Source organism: Bidens hawaiensis, unplaced genomic scaffold, assembly GCF_021521415.1.
Source record: "Bidens hawaiensis isolate Kalapana, Puna unplaced genomic scaffold, B.hawaiensis_p1.1 tig00018433_1, whole genome shotgun sequence".
NCBI classification, from domain to species: Eukaryota; Viridiplantae; Streptophyta; class Magnoliopsida; order Asterales; family Asteraceae; genus Bidens; species Bidens hawaiensis.
The window spans coordinates 314952-332141 of record NW_027492785.1 but is presented as its reverse complement, the minus strand read 5'-3'; the positions used below and the strand labels follow the sequence as shown (position 1 = coordinate 332141).

Here is a 17190-nt window from a genome sequence, read left to right as displayed (position 1 = left end):
AATATTTAATAAAAAGTAAAATTAATGTTTTTTACCTTGGCAGAAAAAATGAAGGGATTCACATGCAACCCTTTTCGACATCTGTAAATACTCATCCAAAGCGTCCGACGAGATGCCGTACACTAATTGACGGATAGCAGCCGTGCATTTTTGAAGAGGGGTAAAACCGGGGAGACCCCTAGCATCCTCCCTTTGTTGAAAAAAGGGATACCGTGCCTCTAAATCACTTGCTATACGCATGAACAATTGTCTGCTCATTCGGAAACGAGTTCGAAAATCCGACTCCTCATATACCGGTTGAGGGCTAAAATAATGCCTAATCAAAGTATCGTTAGCACCCGATCGATCACGATCACGAGGTGGTGCTCTAACCCTCGGGAGTCGAGGTTGATGGGCTTGATTTTGCAAGAGATCGACCACGGTTGTGGTCAAAACTCCCCCTACATGAAGAAGCAAATCATCCTCTTCGGAGGAGTCGGAATCAGACGAGTACGACGACATTATTTTAAAAAAAAAAGTTGGGAAGATGGGTTGATTTTGGGTTTTATTTTGAAGTTGTGGTGATTGATATGGGTGAAATGGGGTATTTTATAGATGAAATGAGGTATTATTTAGGTAAAAAATATATATATTTTTTAATTTAACCGTGTCCCAACGGCTATTTCTCCATTCCCAACGTCCATTTTCTCTCTCTTCTCCCGCGACCAGGCTCACGCCTGCCTGGATTTCCGCGCTCGGGCCCCGCTCGCGCCCCGGTGGTGTGGGGTTAGCGCCCCGAGGCGCGAGCGGAGGGGCTCTAGCGCCCCGGTTAGCGCCCCACACCCCTCAGCCTTATATATGTAAGAGATGAATTTTACACAATTAAAATACAATCATTTTTTCCTGTTTATTTACTATTTTATTATTATGGCTATTGATATTATTATAATAATTCAAATCTAGTTTTAAAAATACTTAAAATAATATTTTGTACATTTTAAGCTAACAGTGTTCTCACACTAAGCTAAGTTTAGTTTTTTATTTTAAAACTTAGGATTCAGTATAATGATTGTCTTAAATAAGGGTGAGAAAAACCGATTAACGAACTGAAATAGTCAACAAAACCGAACCGCAACACTTTAATTTTCTTTTCTTTTCTTGAAAATAAAAAATTAGGATTCAGTTTTAGTTACAGCTTGTTTCAAAACCGAATCACACCAGTGACCTTGTTGATGCATAACTTTTTCAAACCCAAACATTTCAAATCCATATGTAACCGAAAATCATCTTATAATTAAAATGAGCCTATATGTAAAGCAAAACCGATCAGTTTTGTAAAACTGAAAAACCAAAATTTTTGTTTCGGTTTCCTTTGAGCCAAAACCAACCCGCGTGCACTCATAAATACTTCTGTAAAAACACTGTGCAATTAATATAATAGTAGTTTTAATATATATATATATATATATATATATATATATATATATATATATATATATATATATATATATATATATATATATATATATTGTTTAGATGTTGAAAGAGTTGTGTTAGGTTGAACGTAGCTCTTTGGATATGAAAATTTCATCATCTGCTATCATAACTGTTGTTACTAGTCACACAAGATAAAGATATCTGACCTCAAAAGAGAGACTCAATTACTTATTGAAATGAAATGCATGTGTGCTATTATACTTTATGAAATATATATACATGCTATAGCTTCACTCCTACTCCATCCCAATCATTTGATTTTAATAACATAATTAAATTATAAATCAATAGCTAGCTCCACTCTTACCATATGATATATCCAGCCAAAGTCTAGTCAGTTGAAACTTAATCAGACAAGTCGACGATGGGTGTCTTTGCAAAACCTCATCTCTCTCTTTATGTGCTTAACTTTTCATTGGCCTTTGTAATTCTTTTATTCTATACTAACCTCCTCTCTACCACCTCTTGCGCCCGTCTTTCAACTCCATACAACAACCTGCAGGTAATTTCATTTATTATAAATAGTTCTACCTCATGCTCATGCATGCATATATGTATATACATGAATCAATGGTTTGTTTGTTTTTTTGAATAAAAGGCGTTGATAGAAACTCTACTACGGAAGATGATAGTCGACTTAAGTCCATTGTAGATGACAGATTCGTGTTTGATCCGGATGAATGCAACGTTGCTAAAGGGAAATGGGTCTACAATCCGTCATTTGAATCCTTGTACACCGACCTTTCTTGCCCCTATCTTGATAGGCAAGTCTCGTGTGTTAAGAATGGCAAAAATAATACTGATTATCGTAAATGGGAATGGCACCTCGATGGTTGCATCCTTCCCAGGTAATGTGTATATATATACGTACGAATTCATAACCTCATTCATATATGGTTTCTTTCTGATCTCACTGCTTTTATAATATTATTATTATTTTATTATTAGAGTTAAGTGCCATTTTAGTACATGTGGTTTGACCAACGACGCAACTTTAGTACATATTATTTGTTTTGTGCAAATGGCTACCTCAGTTTTAAAAAACTTGCATTTTTAATACCTTTTTTAGCCCCGTCAATTTTCATCCGTTAAGTCCAAGATATTTACGTAATTTCATAATTTAAATGAGGGATATTTTGGTAACTTCACTACTATATTTTTTTTTTACTTTTTTTCTCCTTTTCTCTCTCCCCGTCTTTAAAACTCTTTCCCCCAATTCATCATCTTAAACCCTAATTCCTTAAACTTCCAATAAACATTAATTCCTCAAAATCGATCATAATTATGTGCAGGTTCGCCAACCATCATTTGAATATACTATACATCATATAATCCCCTTCTTCTTCTTCACAAAACACAATGGTGGTCGGAATCGACACACCCAGCCTCGGCATCATATAACCCGCCTCTCCAACAACGACACCGACACACCCAGCCTCGGCATCCCACTGTACCAATGGTGTTCGGAATCCCCAACGGGCCCAGCGTCAATTTCTCCGGCAGACCCATCTCCGCCTCTTTCTCCGGCAGACCCATCTCCGCCGCCACCGGATACCTACAAGCCATCCTCACGACATCCCATTCAACCAGACGTTGTGGGGGTTGATTGCTTCTGGGCTGTTGAAGATGATGATGAGGGAAATGGTATTTTTGTCATGGATATTTGTCTTCTCCGGTGAGATGAGATGAGGTTGTAGTGGTTGTTGTTTATTACTGAGGAATGAAGAAGATGATGAGAGAAAGGGTTTTAGAACACTTAGATTTGTAGATGGAGATGAGTGTTTGAATATGTATATTGAGGATGAATCTGGATGATGGATGAGTGGATGAGGATGAGGATGAGGATAAATATTCTTATTATTATCATTATATTTTCAATATAAAAAGAGGAGAAAAAATAAAAGAAAAGGACAAATAATAATGAAATTACGTAAATACCCTGGACTTAACGGATGAAAATTGACGGGGTTAAAAAAGATACTAAAAATGCAAGTTTTTTAAAACTAAGGTAGCCAATTGCATAAAATAAAGAATAGATACTAAAGTTGCGTTGTTAGCCAACCACAGGTGCTAAAATGACATTTAACTCTTATTATTATTATTATAGATTTGATGCAAGACTTGCACTTAACAAAATACGAGGAAAGAGGGTCATGTTCATAGGAGACTCGTTACAAAGAGGCCAATGGCAATCTTTCGTTTGTTTGGTCGAATTCCTCATACCCAAAGATCAGAAATCAATGCGTCGAGGAAAAGTTCGTTCTGTCTTCAGAATAAAGGTATTATTAATGAATTCCTTTTATTAAGCTTAAAACAACCATGCGTGTCAAATGTTAACGGTTGCTATGAACTTACAGGATCACAACGCGACTATTGAGTTTTATTGGGCACCGTTTCTAATAGAGTCAAACACAGATTTAAAAATAATAGGAGATCCAAAGAAGAGGATAGTGAAAGTGGACTCCATAGAGAAACATGCCAAACACTGGACAGGAGTTGATGTGCTTCTTTTCAACACCTATGTTTGGTGGATGACCGGTTACAAGCTCAAATCACTGTAATTTGTTTATTTCTTTTATTTATTAAATATCATCCTAATTGTTTATCTATAGGTGATTTCCGAAAGTAATTGTAGTTATTGCAGGGGAGCGACTTTCATCATGTTTAATGATTTTATAAAACGTGTAAGTTGCTCCCCATGTAATGACCACCACTTTGTTCAAAGTCCGGTGCTTAATTACTTTTACAATCACTTCCGATAATCACCTACAGCTTCGGATGATTTCTACACCACCTATAAACACATAATATTTTGCTTTATCTTTTTTAAATTTTGTTTGTTTGTATTAGATGAGGTTCGTTTGCTAATGGTGAAGATGGTTATGAAGAACTAGAGGCTCCGGTTTCCTATAGAATAGCTTTAAGGACATGGGCAAACTGGATCGACTCAAACATTGATCAAAACAAAACACGCGTTTTCTTCACCACCATGTCGCCTACTCATCAAAGGAGCGCGGATTGGGACAACAAAGGTGGGATAAAATGCTACAATGAAACCGAGCCCGTGAAGAAGAAAGGGCATTGGGGAAGTGGATCAGACAAGAGGATGATGAGTGTAGTGAGCAGTGTCATGGGGAAGATGAAGACTCCAGTAACTTTGATCAACATAACACAGTTATCAGAATACAGAGTGGACGCCCATTCATCCGTTTGGACAGAACTCGGAGGAAAATTGTTGACCGATGAGGAAAAGGCCGATCCGTTAAAATTTGCAGATTGCATACATTGGTGTTTGCCGGGAGTTCCCGATACTTGGAATCAGATATTTCTTGCATCCTTGTAAAAGTAAGAAAAGCAGGTGAGTCGCAATTGAAAATTTTCACCTGTTAAGACTGCATGACAGCAAATGTTTTTACCTTTTTGGATTTAATATTTGCATAGGTTGGAATTGGGCCGATCTTGTTAGTGAGTCAAAAGAATTAACTGTAAATGTGCTTATGTTACATTGTTCTTTTATTTCATCATGAAATCTTAGTTTGATTTTTCCCATATCAATTAACTAAAGTTAAAACTAAATATAACAGAATAGAACAGAACAGAATGAGAGTTTGTAGAAAGGGTACACATATGGAATAGAGCTGACCACTAGGAAGTTTATATAAAATAACAAAAAAGGTGTATGATATGATAATAAATTATATCTACTTGTTTTGTTTACCAAACAAAGCATAATCAATGTTTTGTGGGTAATGAGTTGGTTAGGCTTGTCTACTTTTATGAAAGCAATTCCTCCTTTAGTTATAATAAAAACACCCTTGCCAAATCTATAAGTAAATATCATAAATATATAAAATTTGAACTCTTAGTGAGGTTTATAATGAGAAAATAGAGACTATCCTCTACTTGTTTGATGAACCACAGTGAAAATAGGTTTATAAAATGAAAATCATCATCATCATCATCATCATCATCATCATCGTACTCAGTATATCCCACCAATAGCAAAGCTATGGTAGGGTCTGAGGAGGGTAAGATGTAGGCAGCCTTACCTCTACCCCATAGGGATAGAGAGGCTGCTTCCGGTGAGACCCCGGGCTCGATAGTAGTTTTGCATCAAGCCTTGGACATAAGGCACATAGCACTCAATCATCGGGACACCGGCTGATCGGTGCATGTACCCTTATCTTTCAGCTATCAACGCCACTACATGATGCCTGATTAACCGTCCGTCACTTTTAACGTTATTTTCACGAGATTAGTAAAATAACGTCAAAATTAGTGCAATTTCACTTTTGACGTTATTTTCACGAGATTAGTAAAATAACGTCAAAATGAAAATGTTTATAATATAAAATCACAGCTAGCTAGCTTGCTCATAACAATGCAACATATTAACTAACTGCATTTCAAAACTTGAAACAAAATACTTATTCCTCATCTGTTGCAGCCTCCGCTCATTATCAGCTGCTGGTTTCAACCAAAAAACCTCTCTCCGCTCTATCTGTGTTTTTCATGAACCGACTTGTAGAGTATATATATTCTTAGCCCATCCTTGAGCTTTTCATCAGCACGTTACCGCTGAAAATGCGCAGACAGACACATGTTAACAAGATGAAGATTTGGAAAAAGAAAATGAAATTATTAGATTATCAGTAGACTAACATTTGTCAAAGCATATGATACATACCTCCAGGTCCCAGGATGGGGAATTAGGCCTCAATGTATTCAGGGAAATGGGCCTTCCCCAGATACACCTGCTGCATCTCCTCTTTCCAGATCTGCATCACCAAACCAAATGTGTGATATTCAAATCATTTCATAACTCATTAGGAAGAAAAACTGAGGTACAAACCACATCTCTGAATTCAAGTCGGATATGGGGAACATTTGTCTTGTGAATATCATTTCCATCTGGTCCTCTCTTGAAGTATTGCGGGCCAATCCAGTGAGACTGCATATTATAATTACTAAGAATTAAGAAAATATTAATTCAAACTTCTAAAAAAACTGCTGTGGAAAATAATATTACCTTCAAAACATGTGAGAAACCAGATTGATATACTGAATTCCGGGCAATCTCACAAAGATCACATGAACTCAACTTCCAAACCTATAATCAAATCCAATATAATTTAAAGCCCAAATAATAATAATAACAATAACAATAACAATAATAATAATAACAAGCAAGAATGCTTACAGAAGCAGCAATACTGTATTCTTCCACCAACGGTTCCTTTGTGAGGTGGATTTGCAAAGGATCGTCGGTGGATAGTGACACGTTAAGGCCTCGTAGAAAAAACAATGGAAACGGGTTGCGATGATAATCCAAAAATAACGAGTTGTTGCTTAATGGAGACATTGCAAGACCAATCTGTCAACGACATAATACAGACTTTTAGTAATCATAAAGTTACATTATTTATTTATTACTAAAAACAATATAATGTTTCTGTTACCTGAGCAAGGTAGTAAAGATATTGTAGAACAGAAGATTTTCTGAGATTAATTCCATGTGCAATATTATGAGTTGTAAGAAATGAAGCAGCTAAATGGTCAATGTCACCCGCCTGTAACAGTAAACAGTCAACTAACAAGTTAACTTAACAGCCTGCTATGATACTCCATACGCAATATTAATACTTTACCTCCCCACAATGAGGACGGAATCTGATGGTTGTCATGCCCTTTGATTCACGAAGCTGAAATGAAGTTGAAGATTATTAACATTTAACACATGTATGAATAATTAAAAAAGTTAATTTAATTCATATTTCATGCACACACCTTATTTAAGGTATAGAGATTTGCATAACAATAATAAACGTAGTATGAGAAAGCGGGATTGAATATATTTGTCCATTGAGCGGGTGTCGGCATGTGCTTGGTGGGACGCCTTTCTGGCTTGCTTTCATCATCCACCAAATCCAATCCCACGACCTGTAATTATAAAACAATTTGAAATTATAACACATTAACACCTAGAATAGTTAAAATAATGAAACTATAAAACATGAGTCGTACCTGTTTTAAGAAAACATGCAACTGAGGATGTGAGTCAGGGTCCACAGTGACCTCGAAAAGAGGTAAGAAGATATTATCCAAAATGGTCTGAAAAGATGTAACTATGCCCATCTCCTTGTATATATTGTATAGCCGGGGAAGCTAGGAGGTCGACAAGTCAGCACAGAGATATTAGTATGAAAACTAATCATCAATGCATACCTTATAACTAATGAGGCTGGTTAAACTTTTGTACCTGAATCAACCAGACAACATTCTCACTGTACAATTCGTTATTCACGATCCAACTTGCCAAGTTGTCCCACTCACTTTGCTTCCTTCCGTATATAGATATTCTGTATTCAGCCATCTATCAAGGAACATAGAATTAGATATTAATCACATTTGTAGCAGGATAAAAAATTTGCCAACTTTGTCACTAAAGTCAGCAAGTTAGGAAACAACTGTTTATTGCATGCATTGGCGCCCTTTTATGCATCGTTCTAGAAAGAATGGAAAACACAATTTGAATGGAAGAGGAATGTAATAACACACGGGCAATATATAGACATTTTAAAATTTTACAAGTCAAAACTCACTTGATATTTACTCGCATCAATATCTGCAAAGACTTGTTTTGTCAGCTCAGCAAGGAAACGACCTGAAAATATGGTAAGTAAGCATGAGTCAACAACTAATACATAAGGCCCACACATCCCATTCAAATTCAAATTAGTAAAGCTTACCCTGAATCAGATTATCTTGTTTTAAGAAAATCTCCCGAAGCCTACTCTGACCACAGGGGTTGTATTTCAGATTGAATTTATCAAAACGATGAAAAGTGCTCTTGTCTGCATGCACGTCTAATAAATCAACATTCAGGTCATACCTGCATCAAAACAATTATCATCAGCTAAGTGACAAGCTGTCATCAAGGCAGGAGAATATACGCAGATAAAGTAAAAGATACAAATATATAATTAGGTTACCCAGTTAAATCCAAGCTCTCAAAGACCTCTTTTAAGGTCAGATATGTACCATCACGAAATATTACAACCTGAAAAAACAGAGAGGGGGCTGATTGATTTGATAGATAAGTACCAGATGGAGTAATGTTGAGGCGTACAAAGGTTTCATGCTCTGGTTCTTTTCTAAGAATATCAGCAGCAACAGGGTCGGGTTGAACACCATGGAGGTCTCCAGATACACTATGAGAGCGTATCATGCTAGACGCAGGATCTCCTCCATTTCCATTTGGAATGACATGTTCTGGTACCTGGTTTTGAAAGAAGTATGTATGTTAAAGAAAAGACGACAGATGTTAATTAATGGTGAGTGAGTGAATGAAAAGGTTAGATACATGATTTCCATTGGAGTGAAGGTAAGTTGTGTCTAGATTAGTAGTGTTGTCTTCTTCTTCTTCTTCTTGAAGAGCAGTTGGAGAAGGTGGTGGATGTCCTCCTCCTCCTCCTCCTGTTGTTATCTTGGTTGGCCCCCCATTCTCTGCTAGAATAGAATAGAATAATATCATGAATTAGACAGATAAATGAATGTGGTTGTGAAGATGATAAGAATAAGAAGCCCTAGATAAATAAAACAATCCTGATTTCAAGTATAAATAAGAAGAAATTAATTAAAATGGATAGCTGCTGCAACAGGAAGATAGAATGATACAAATCCAGAGATAAATTCATCAATTGATTGAATGATTATGATTAGGTTTATAATAATGCAAAGAGAGAAAGAATGAGGTTATGTTACCTATCGGAAGCGTGGGGCAATCCAAGCGGAATAGCATCAGCAGGCGTGACGTCATTGTTGTGCTGTTGTTGTTTTTGAGTAGTAGATGGTCTTGTCTCTCAATAATTTTGGCCAATTGATCTAGGGTTTTACGGTGCATGTGATACGGCCACGAACGACGCTCCGAACAGTGCCGCCACAGCCAGATGCAACGCATAACCGTCATCCATTTTATTTTATTAATGGTGTGTTCAAACAGCAGCAACAGGGGACTGACTGACTATAAACCCTACTGAGAGAGGGAGAGAGATGGGGGGTTTGTAATTGTAAACTGAGTATTTATACGAGGGGGTGTGGGTGACAAGTAGAAGAAGAAGAATAAGTATAAAACAGGGGGATTATGCGATTCGATGGGTAGTCCTTACACCTGTCTCACTCCTTGCTTATTTATTGATACACTGGACACACATAATAATAATAATAATCATAATAATAATCTATAATAAATAAATATTTTAAACTAACAGACCATGAGTGATCAAAAATTGGCTTATAAGGCATTACAAATTCGTGAAGGCGGCTAGGGATAGACAGAAAAGTTATGCCAACATTACTTGAAAGTCGTTGGAATTTTAGGTAGGTGATAAAATGTTACTGAAGGTATCACATTGGAAATGTCTTGTTCGTTTCGGTATGAAAAAAAAAAAGTTAAGATGAAGACGAGGGCGACGATGCTAACGAAGACGAGGACAAGGGTGATGATGGAAACGAGTAGTTTTTTAGTTTTAAGGTAATTTTTATTTAATTCGTGAAATATTATTTGTTTAGCTTTAATTAAAAATTTTGGAAAAAGAAAAAAGAAAAAAATGATTTAACAATGATGTTGCAGAGTGTTGAACCTGATTTTCGTAAAACTTTGAAATGCTAACTGAACATTATATGACATAAAATGCACGGGGATTTGGCATTTTAAGTACACATGGGGTATTGGCAAAACTAGCTGGTGGCTGAAAGCTGTAACCGGTAGCTGTAGTTTTATAGATATATTTAGGTATTTGACAGAGTAGTTGAAGCTTTTAATAAAACTGGTTGAATGTATGCACGATGCGGTTGGGTGGGCGTGCAACCTGACATCAACCACATAATCAATGTTGGTACATGATTTACTTGATGACAATGCACACATAAGCTGAATGTAGACGTGTAATTCGTGCAAAGGCAGTACACCGTGTGTAACCGGTAGCAAAAATTAAGAAACAAAACTAAAATATATAGTAATTTCAAATAGATAATTTTTTATACCAACATGTTTTGATCTGAATCATGTTCCGACCCGACACTATTCTAATGAGAAACATGTTATGACCTGACCTCTTTCAACTCAAAATTGTAGTGACACGAACCGAACTAAATTAACCCTTTTTGTATCGAATCGTTCTGACCCTAATTTGGTCTTACACATGACCCGAGCTTGCCTGACTCGACATGTTGCTGATCCTAACCGATAATCACTTAATATGTTAATTTTTCAAAAAGGTATAACAATACCATACTCAAATTAAAGAGGATAAAATACTCGTTTTTAAGATGTATACTTTTAAGAAAATAATACATGTGAATATGTAACGGCCCTCTTAAAAAGTTGTGGAAGTAATTGGTTTTGAATACGAGATAAATATGTAAGTATTATATAAATCAACAAAAGCTTATGGAAGTTCAAGTACCATAGTTGTACAAGTTTACTAAAATCTTGTAGCTTTTTGAAACGATACCAGTGAGGGCGTTCATATATGAAGTTTTTTCTACTAACCTAAAAACTTCAATTTACTTCAACCAAATAAGGCTTTCTATTGAATATACGTTTTTTCTTAAAAATTTGAAGCTAGAATATCTTGAAAGCTCTTTACCAAACATAGAATCTGATAAAGTGTAGACTAACTAATGACATATATTTCCAATTAATAATAATAAATAAATAAAATATAAAGAAAGTGATGATCAAAAAGTAAAAAATTTCTACTAGCGGTAGATAGTGAGTAATCAAGTGCGTGTCGTTATCTAACAGCCCAACCGTTTCCTCTTTTGCCGCGTCATTATACCTATTAGTCTTACGAGTCACACCTACACGTTCACTTATAAATACAACACCACCCTGAACTCTAAAACCCAAAACACAAACATGGCATCAGCTCAAGATCAAGAGAAGAGGTCGGGATTGGATGTTAAGGCCCAACAAGGCGAAACCGTCGTTCCCGGCGGCACCGGGGGCAAAAGCCTAGAAGCTCAAGAGCACCTTGCTGAAGGTAATTATTTCCATTCAATCTAAGAAATGAATGATGTAATTACATGACATGACATGCATTCTGACGTACGTATATGTTGTTTTCAATTATCTCATTATTATTTTATATATTAGGAAGGAGCAAAGGCGGTCAGACTCGAAAAGAACAGCTTGGGACCGAGGGGTACCAGGAGATGGGCAGCAAAGGCGGTCAGACACGGAAGGAGCAGCTTGGGACTGAGGGGTACAAAGAGATGGGCAGCAAGGGCGGTGAGGCTCGGAAAGAGCAGCTTGGGACTGAAGGGTACAAAGAGATGGGCAGCAAAGGTGGTGAGGCTCGTAAGGAACAGATGGGAACTGAAGGCTATACGGAGATGGGACGCAAAGGTGGTCTAAGCACCACCGACAAGTCCAGTCAAGAACGTGTTGAGGAAGAAGGTATCGAGATAGATGAATCCAAGTATCGAACCAACACCTGATCCATCTCAAGCAATATATAATGATCAGTTGTAACATATATATATATATGCATGTATGCTAGTTTGGTATCTAGGTACGTAGTACGTGGTTATGTCTTTTGAATGTTTTTGTCTTTTGCCGGATGTTCTTTTTTGCGGTGGCAGTAGACTGTACCTTTGTTATATGAATATCGGATATATATGCATGCTTGGTGGCTTTATTAATTAGTCGTATTTGTAAATTAACTAGTTTGATCAAGCAATTAGCTTAGCCTAGTTGCAAGCTCTTGGAGTCGCTGTTCTTTAATCATTTTTTATTTTCAAAAACAACACGTGCATCGTATTTTGGTTGGGTTTTATAGGGTTTTACGGGCATGATAATATTTATATAAAAGCACTAACATCATAAAAAGAACTTTATGGTTTATTCATTTTACATAGTATGCTAATGCTTGTTTCTTTCATGGCTATAAGTAGATTTTGATTTTACTTTGGGAAATCTCTACTTTTTAACAGATATGCCCAATATCGAAGTGGGTTTACAGGTGCTTGAGAGCTTTCATGTTACTGTGAACTTGAACCCAACATATATAGCTATTTCATAGATCATTAATTTGTATTCAGGGTAAAAAAATCAAACCAAACTTCAATAATCTGTACTATACTACTACATGTGTATTTAATTACCTATTATTGAGAATGCCTGATTGCCTGTTGGGTCGATGGTGGTGTTTTGAGGTGTGAACCTTTGACTTGTCAACTGCTTCTTCACTTCCAATTTCGCAGCAATGTACTGTTTCGAAATCAAACGTCTCGAAATCAAACGTCGCCTCATTTGAAGGAATGAGTATCAAATCCATCAAATTATTGTGTCTAATATACACGTAGAGTTTGATTAAATACAAACGAAATTCAAGTACTAATTATACAATTAGTATGCTAAATTTATTTCATCAAAAAATAGATTTGTCTACGGGAGGCAAGATAACATTAATTAAATCGGTGCTCGGGAGCAATGTTTTCATAACCGGACCAGACACCGAACGAAACAAGCTTAAAAATGATTTTTTCAAAACGAAAATATTTTTTTTCTTAGAAAACCGGTTCAATCGTTCCGGTTTTCCGGTTTTCCCTGTCAGCCGAGCAAACTATGTGAACCGGACCGGTAGGTCCGACCGAATTCCGGTCGGACCGGTTTGACCGGCCAGTCTGGTCCGGTTTCAACAACATTGCTCGGGAGCATGGGCACATATTATTTATTATTTAAATGTAACATCCCATTGGTAAATAAATATTTTAAGCGGAAGACGTTATGAAATTAATAAATTATTTAAAAAGATTTTTTTACATGAATATTTATTTGTAATTGATTCACAAAACGTCTTATTAGTGAGTTCGGGAGCCAGTTAACGGTTTAATAATAAATGTTTAGTTGAATTAAGTAAAGTGACAACTTCAAATATTATTTACAGGTTACCTAAATCTGGAGGGACTAGTTCTGCCTTATTTATTAAGTTACCTAAATCTGGAGGGATTAATTCCCTCCTAAATCTGGAGGGACGACTGGAATAAAAGAGAAGGATGAATGGAGTTGATTTCTTAACATAATTCAAGTTATGATCAATAACTTGTATTATATACATCATCCTTGTTGAAAGAAAAGCTTAAAAGGTGTGTGTTTTCATCCTACAAGCCCTATGAAGAAACGTGGATCTACTCGCTGGTAGCAGATCTACTTTCCTCGGGCGTGATTATGCTATTTCACCGATGGTTCTTCTGGATCTGTGTTCTTCCACCTACAAAATGAACAGCGCCGTTACTTACCCCTCAGAAAGGGACAGAGGGGTCCTCTTTGGGGTAACCCTCCGGCGTGAGAATCAGTATATTGTGGAGAAGATGATAATGTGTGTAAGGGAATCTCAAGAGTATTGCTTAATAGCTCAATACCCTCTGATTGTGAGACTGTGTTTTTATGTAACTGACTGTGAGTCAATTCAATATGATTGAATGTGAATATCACTGCCTGTAACTGTCAATGATTGAGTATGAATGTGTCATCAAAGTGGAGTTGATGCTGTATTTATAATGCTAGGATTTCCACTGATTGGGCTCAACCTCGTTGGCCTCCTCCAATCGCACTGCGCCACGTGTCCTCTGGGACACCTGGCGCTTTCTCGTTGGTTGTAATCACGTGGTAACACATGTGTCATGCTGAGTTGTCGACCTTTCATTTGGCAGCTGTCAACATCAGCGGAAGACGCGGGATACTCATGCAGGAGGCTCACAACTCCGCGCGCCTGTGAACATGGCGCCTGGAGCCAGAGCCGATCCGGATCTGCACATGCCGTACAGCCCACCAGTCAGAGGGCAAGTGGACGTAACCACACCCTAAGGCGGGTACATACCCTAATCCTGGTAGCAGATCTACTTTCCTCGGGTGTGATTATGCTATTTCACCGATGGTTCTTCTGGATCTGTGTTCTTCCACCTACAAAATGAACAGCGCCGTTACTTACCCCTCAGAAAGGGACAGAGGGGTCCTCTTTGGGGTAACCCTCCGGCGTGAGAATCAGTATATTGTGGAGAAGATGATAATGTGTGTAAGGGAATCTCAAGAGTATTGCTTAATAGCTCAATACCCTCTGATTGTGAGACTGTGTTTTTATGTAACTGACTGTGAGTCAATTCAATATGATTGAATGTGAATATCACTGCCTGTAACTGTCAATGATTGAGTATGAATGTGTCATCAAAGTGGAGTTGATGCTGTATTTATAATGCTAGGATTTCCACTGATTGGGCTCAACCTCGTTGGCCTCCTCCAATCGCACTGCGCCACGTGTCCTCTGGGACACTTGGCGCTTTCTCGTTGGTTGTAATCACGTGGTAACACATGTGTCATGCTGAGTTGTCGACCTTTCATTTGGCAGCTGTCAACATCAGCATATTCTTTCTCCTTAAAAAGATGCCTTCTGGAAGGTTGTCTGATGTGCACAATCAAGGTTGCCCTAATCCTGATTTGGATAAGGACGAGGTTGATTATGTGCACGTATGATATGCGCCCACCCTGAGGATGCGCGAGGTCTTCTCTTTATTCTCACGCGCAGATATTTCATGCGCAGATGTGATATGCACGAGCATGTGATATGCGCCACGCGCTGATGCGTTGCGCGCATATGTGTGCCTGGGCAGATGTGATATGCACGGGCATGTGATATGCGCCGCGCGTTGATGCGCCGCGCGCATATGCGATGCGCGAGCATATGTGTGCCTGGGCATATGATGCCTGAGCATGTTTTGTATGCGCCATGCGCATAGGTTTTGGCTTTGTGCCTCCATAATGTCTTTATCTTGTGGGTTGACCCGCCTTGCTCGGTGTTGAGGCGGGTACATACCTCTTCACCCTAGATTTAGGTTTTATTGAAAATTGATTAAACATTAAGTTAACTTAGGGGTTTTTGGTTGTTCTTGATTCTATGATCGATTATGATGTTGATTAGTGATACAGATTAGAAGCAAAAGTAAAAGAGTACGAAAGCAATAGAAATGATCAAAGAGAATACTTTTTTATCGATTCTTATGAAGTTAAGAGCACCAGGATCATTCTTAAATAAGAAGAGAATTACGCCCCCACCCCACTCTTATTGGCCGGAACAAAAAAATCTGAAATGATGATGTCACACCCCGACCAAAGGCGGAACATGCCGGGTTGCAACGTGATTGGACAAATACACAAGACACTATTTAAAGTGACAATATTCATTTAACTCATTTTATTTCAACAAATCGATAAACAACACTTCTCGTCTACACAAACAAACTGAATACAAGTAATAATTATATTGTTCTTTTTGCTAATATCCTAAAGGTCTTGGTAACGTTTTCCGTCAAGCACTCGAGTCAACAAAAGTCAAACCTGTAACATTTCATAAAATAAAGTTTGTCAACACAAAGGTTGGTGAGCAATTCATAAGTTTGAGCATATAAGTGTATAGTATGAAAATCCATAAAACTTGTATACAAAACAATAAATAAGAGCTATAAACTGGAATAAATAGTTATCGCTAAACAAGTTAGCGACACCTAGCTATTGGCAATTAGTCTAGGATTTTATGACAAGTGCTAATAAGCTTACATTAGCACCACCTAGCTACAAGGGGATGCCGAGTAGTCTAGGATTTATAGTTATCGTTAATAGCATACGTTAACGACACCTTGCCATTGCCAAATGGTAGTTTCACCATCCAAAAGCTGTAAACACATAGTCAAATAAGCATACAACACCAAATCGAACAATTATTCAAGTAAGGTATACAATCACGTTTGTGGGTTTAAGATGCAAGTAATTAAAGCATTTAGTTTGATAAGTATGAAATGTCACCCCAAAACGAAAGACGGGAAAAGGGGTATGAAAGTACTCACCTCGACTGATGAACCGAGAAATAAATAGATAAGTAAATGAAGCTGAACGGTAAACGACAGATCCGACTTGATACGATAAACACCTTAGCTAAAATAAATAATATAATATATATTAATGAACTTGAAACCATAATGAAACTATATTTGAAATATTGAACGAGGAGGTTCGGTTATTAATCGGGTTACCGGTTAGTTTGTTAATGATTTGGGACTCGTACTTAATTGATAACTAATATAAAAATAATATCATTTTATTTTGACTTTTAAATAACTAAACTAATATTAAATATAAACAAGACGGGTTTTAAATTTAGGGTTCGGTTTTTATAAAAATGAATTGGTAATAAAGCTTATAATAATGTTACTAATGATAAAGATAGTAAAGATAATAATGACTTTAAAAATATGTTTTATATACATATTATATATATATATATACATATATGGATATGTAAGATAATAATAACTATTATTAATAATACTACTATAGTATAATACTAATAATAATAGTTAAGGAATATCGATCTTAATATTATTTAAAAGTGTTGTTAAAAATAGTAATAACAATAAGTAATGTTGATAGTGAATAATGATACTATTCTTGATGTCGGTTCGAGTTCTAAACGAGTTCACAAAATAAATATAATAATATTATTGCTAATAATAAATGATAAGAAATATAATTTTAATAAATAATAATAATATGATCTTTAATAATAATATTAACAGCTTTAATATTTCTAAGAAAATGATAATAATAATCATAATAATATTAGTGATAAATAAATATAATAGTAAGTTATATGTTAT

The 17190-nt window shown here is 36.6% G+C and overlaps 2 protein-coding genes and 1 pseudogene across 3 annotated transcripts; 2 read left to right on the top strand and 1 right to left on the bottom strand.

Moving 5' to 3' along the window:
* Positions 1-1657: 1657 nt before the first annotated feature.
* LOC143556090 (protein trichome birefringence-like 3) lies at positions 1658-5010 on the top strand (annotated as a pseudogene). Its single transcript, XR_013139313.1, has 5 exons — positions 1658-2000; positions 2075-2324; positions 3584-3755; positions 3834-4033; positions 4327-5010. The product of XR_013139313.1 is annotated as a protein trichome birefringence-like 3 (transcript).
* Positions 5011-5810: 800 nt separating this feature from the next.
* Positions 5811-9295, bottom strand: LOC143556078 (AMP deaminase-like). Its single transcript, XM_077045505.1, has 15 exons — positions 9241-9295; positions 8840-8985; positions 8469-8755; positions 8226-8368; positions 8079-8140; positions 7736-7849; positions 7501-7641; positions 7264-7416; positions 7125-7178; positions 6936-7046; positions 6677-6850; positions 6506-6586; positions 6329-6427; positions 6164-6254; positions 5811-6054 (listed from the first exon to the last, which is right to left on the bottom strand). The coding sequence occupies exons 1-14, from the start codon at positions 9293-9295 to the stop codon at positions 6186-6188; spliced, it is 1689 nt and encodes a 562-aa protein (XP_076901620.1). The 3' UTR covers positions 5811-6054; positions 6164-6185.
* A 2099-nt stretch (positions 9296-11394) lies between these two features.
* LOC143556066 (uncharacterized) lies at positions 11395-12013 on the top strand. Its single transcript, XM_077045494.1, has 2 exons — positions 11395-11522; positions 11636-12013. The coding sequence occupies exons 1-2, from the start codon at positions 11399-11401 to the stop codon at positions 11977-11979; spliced, it is 468 nt and encodes a 155-aa protein (XP_076901609.1). The 5' UTR covers positions 11395-11398; the 3' UTR covers positions 11980-12013.
* Positions 12014-17190: the final 5177 nt, after the last annotated feature.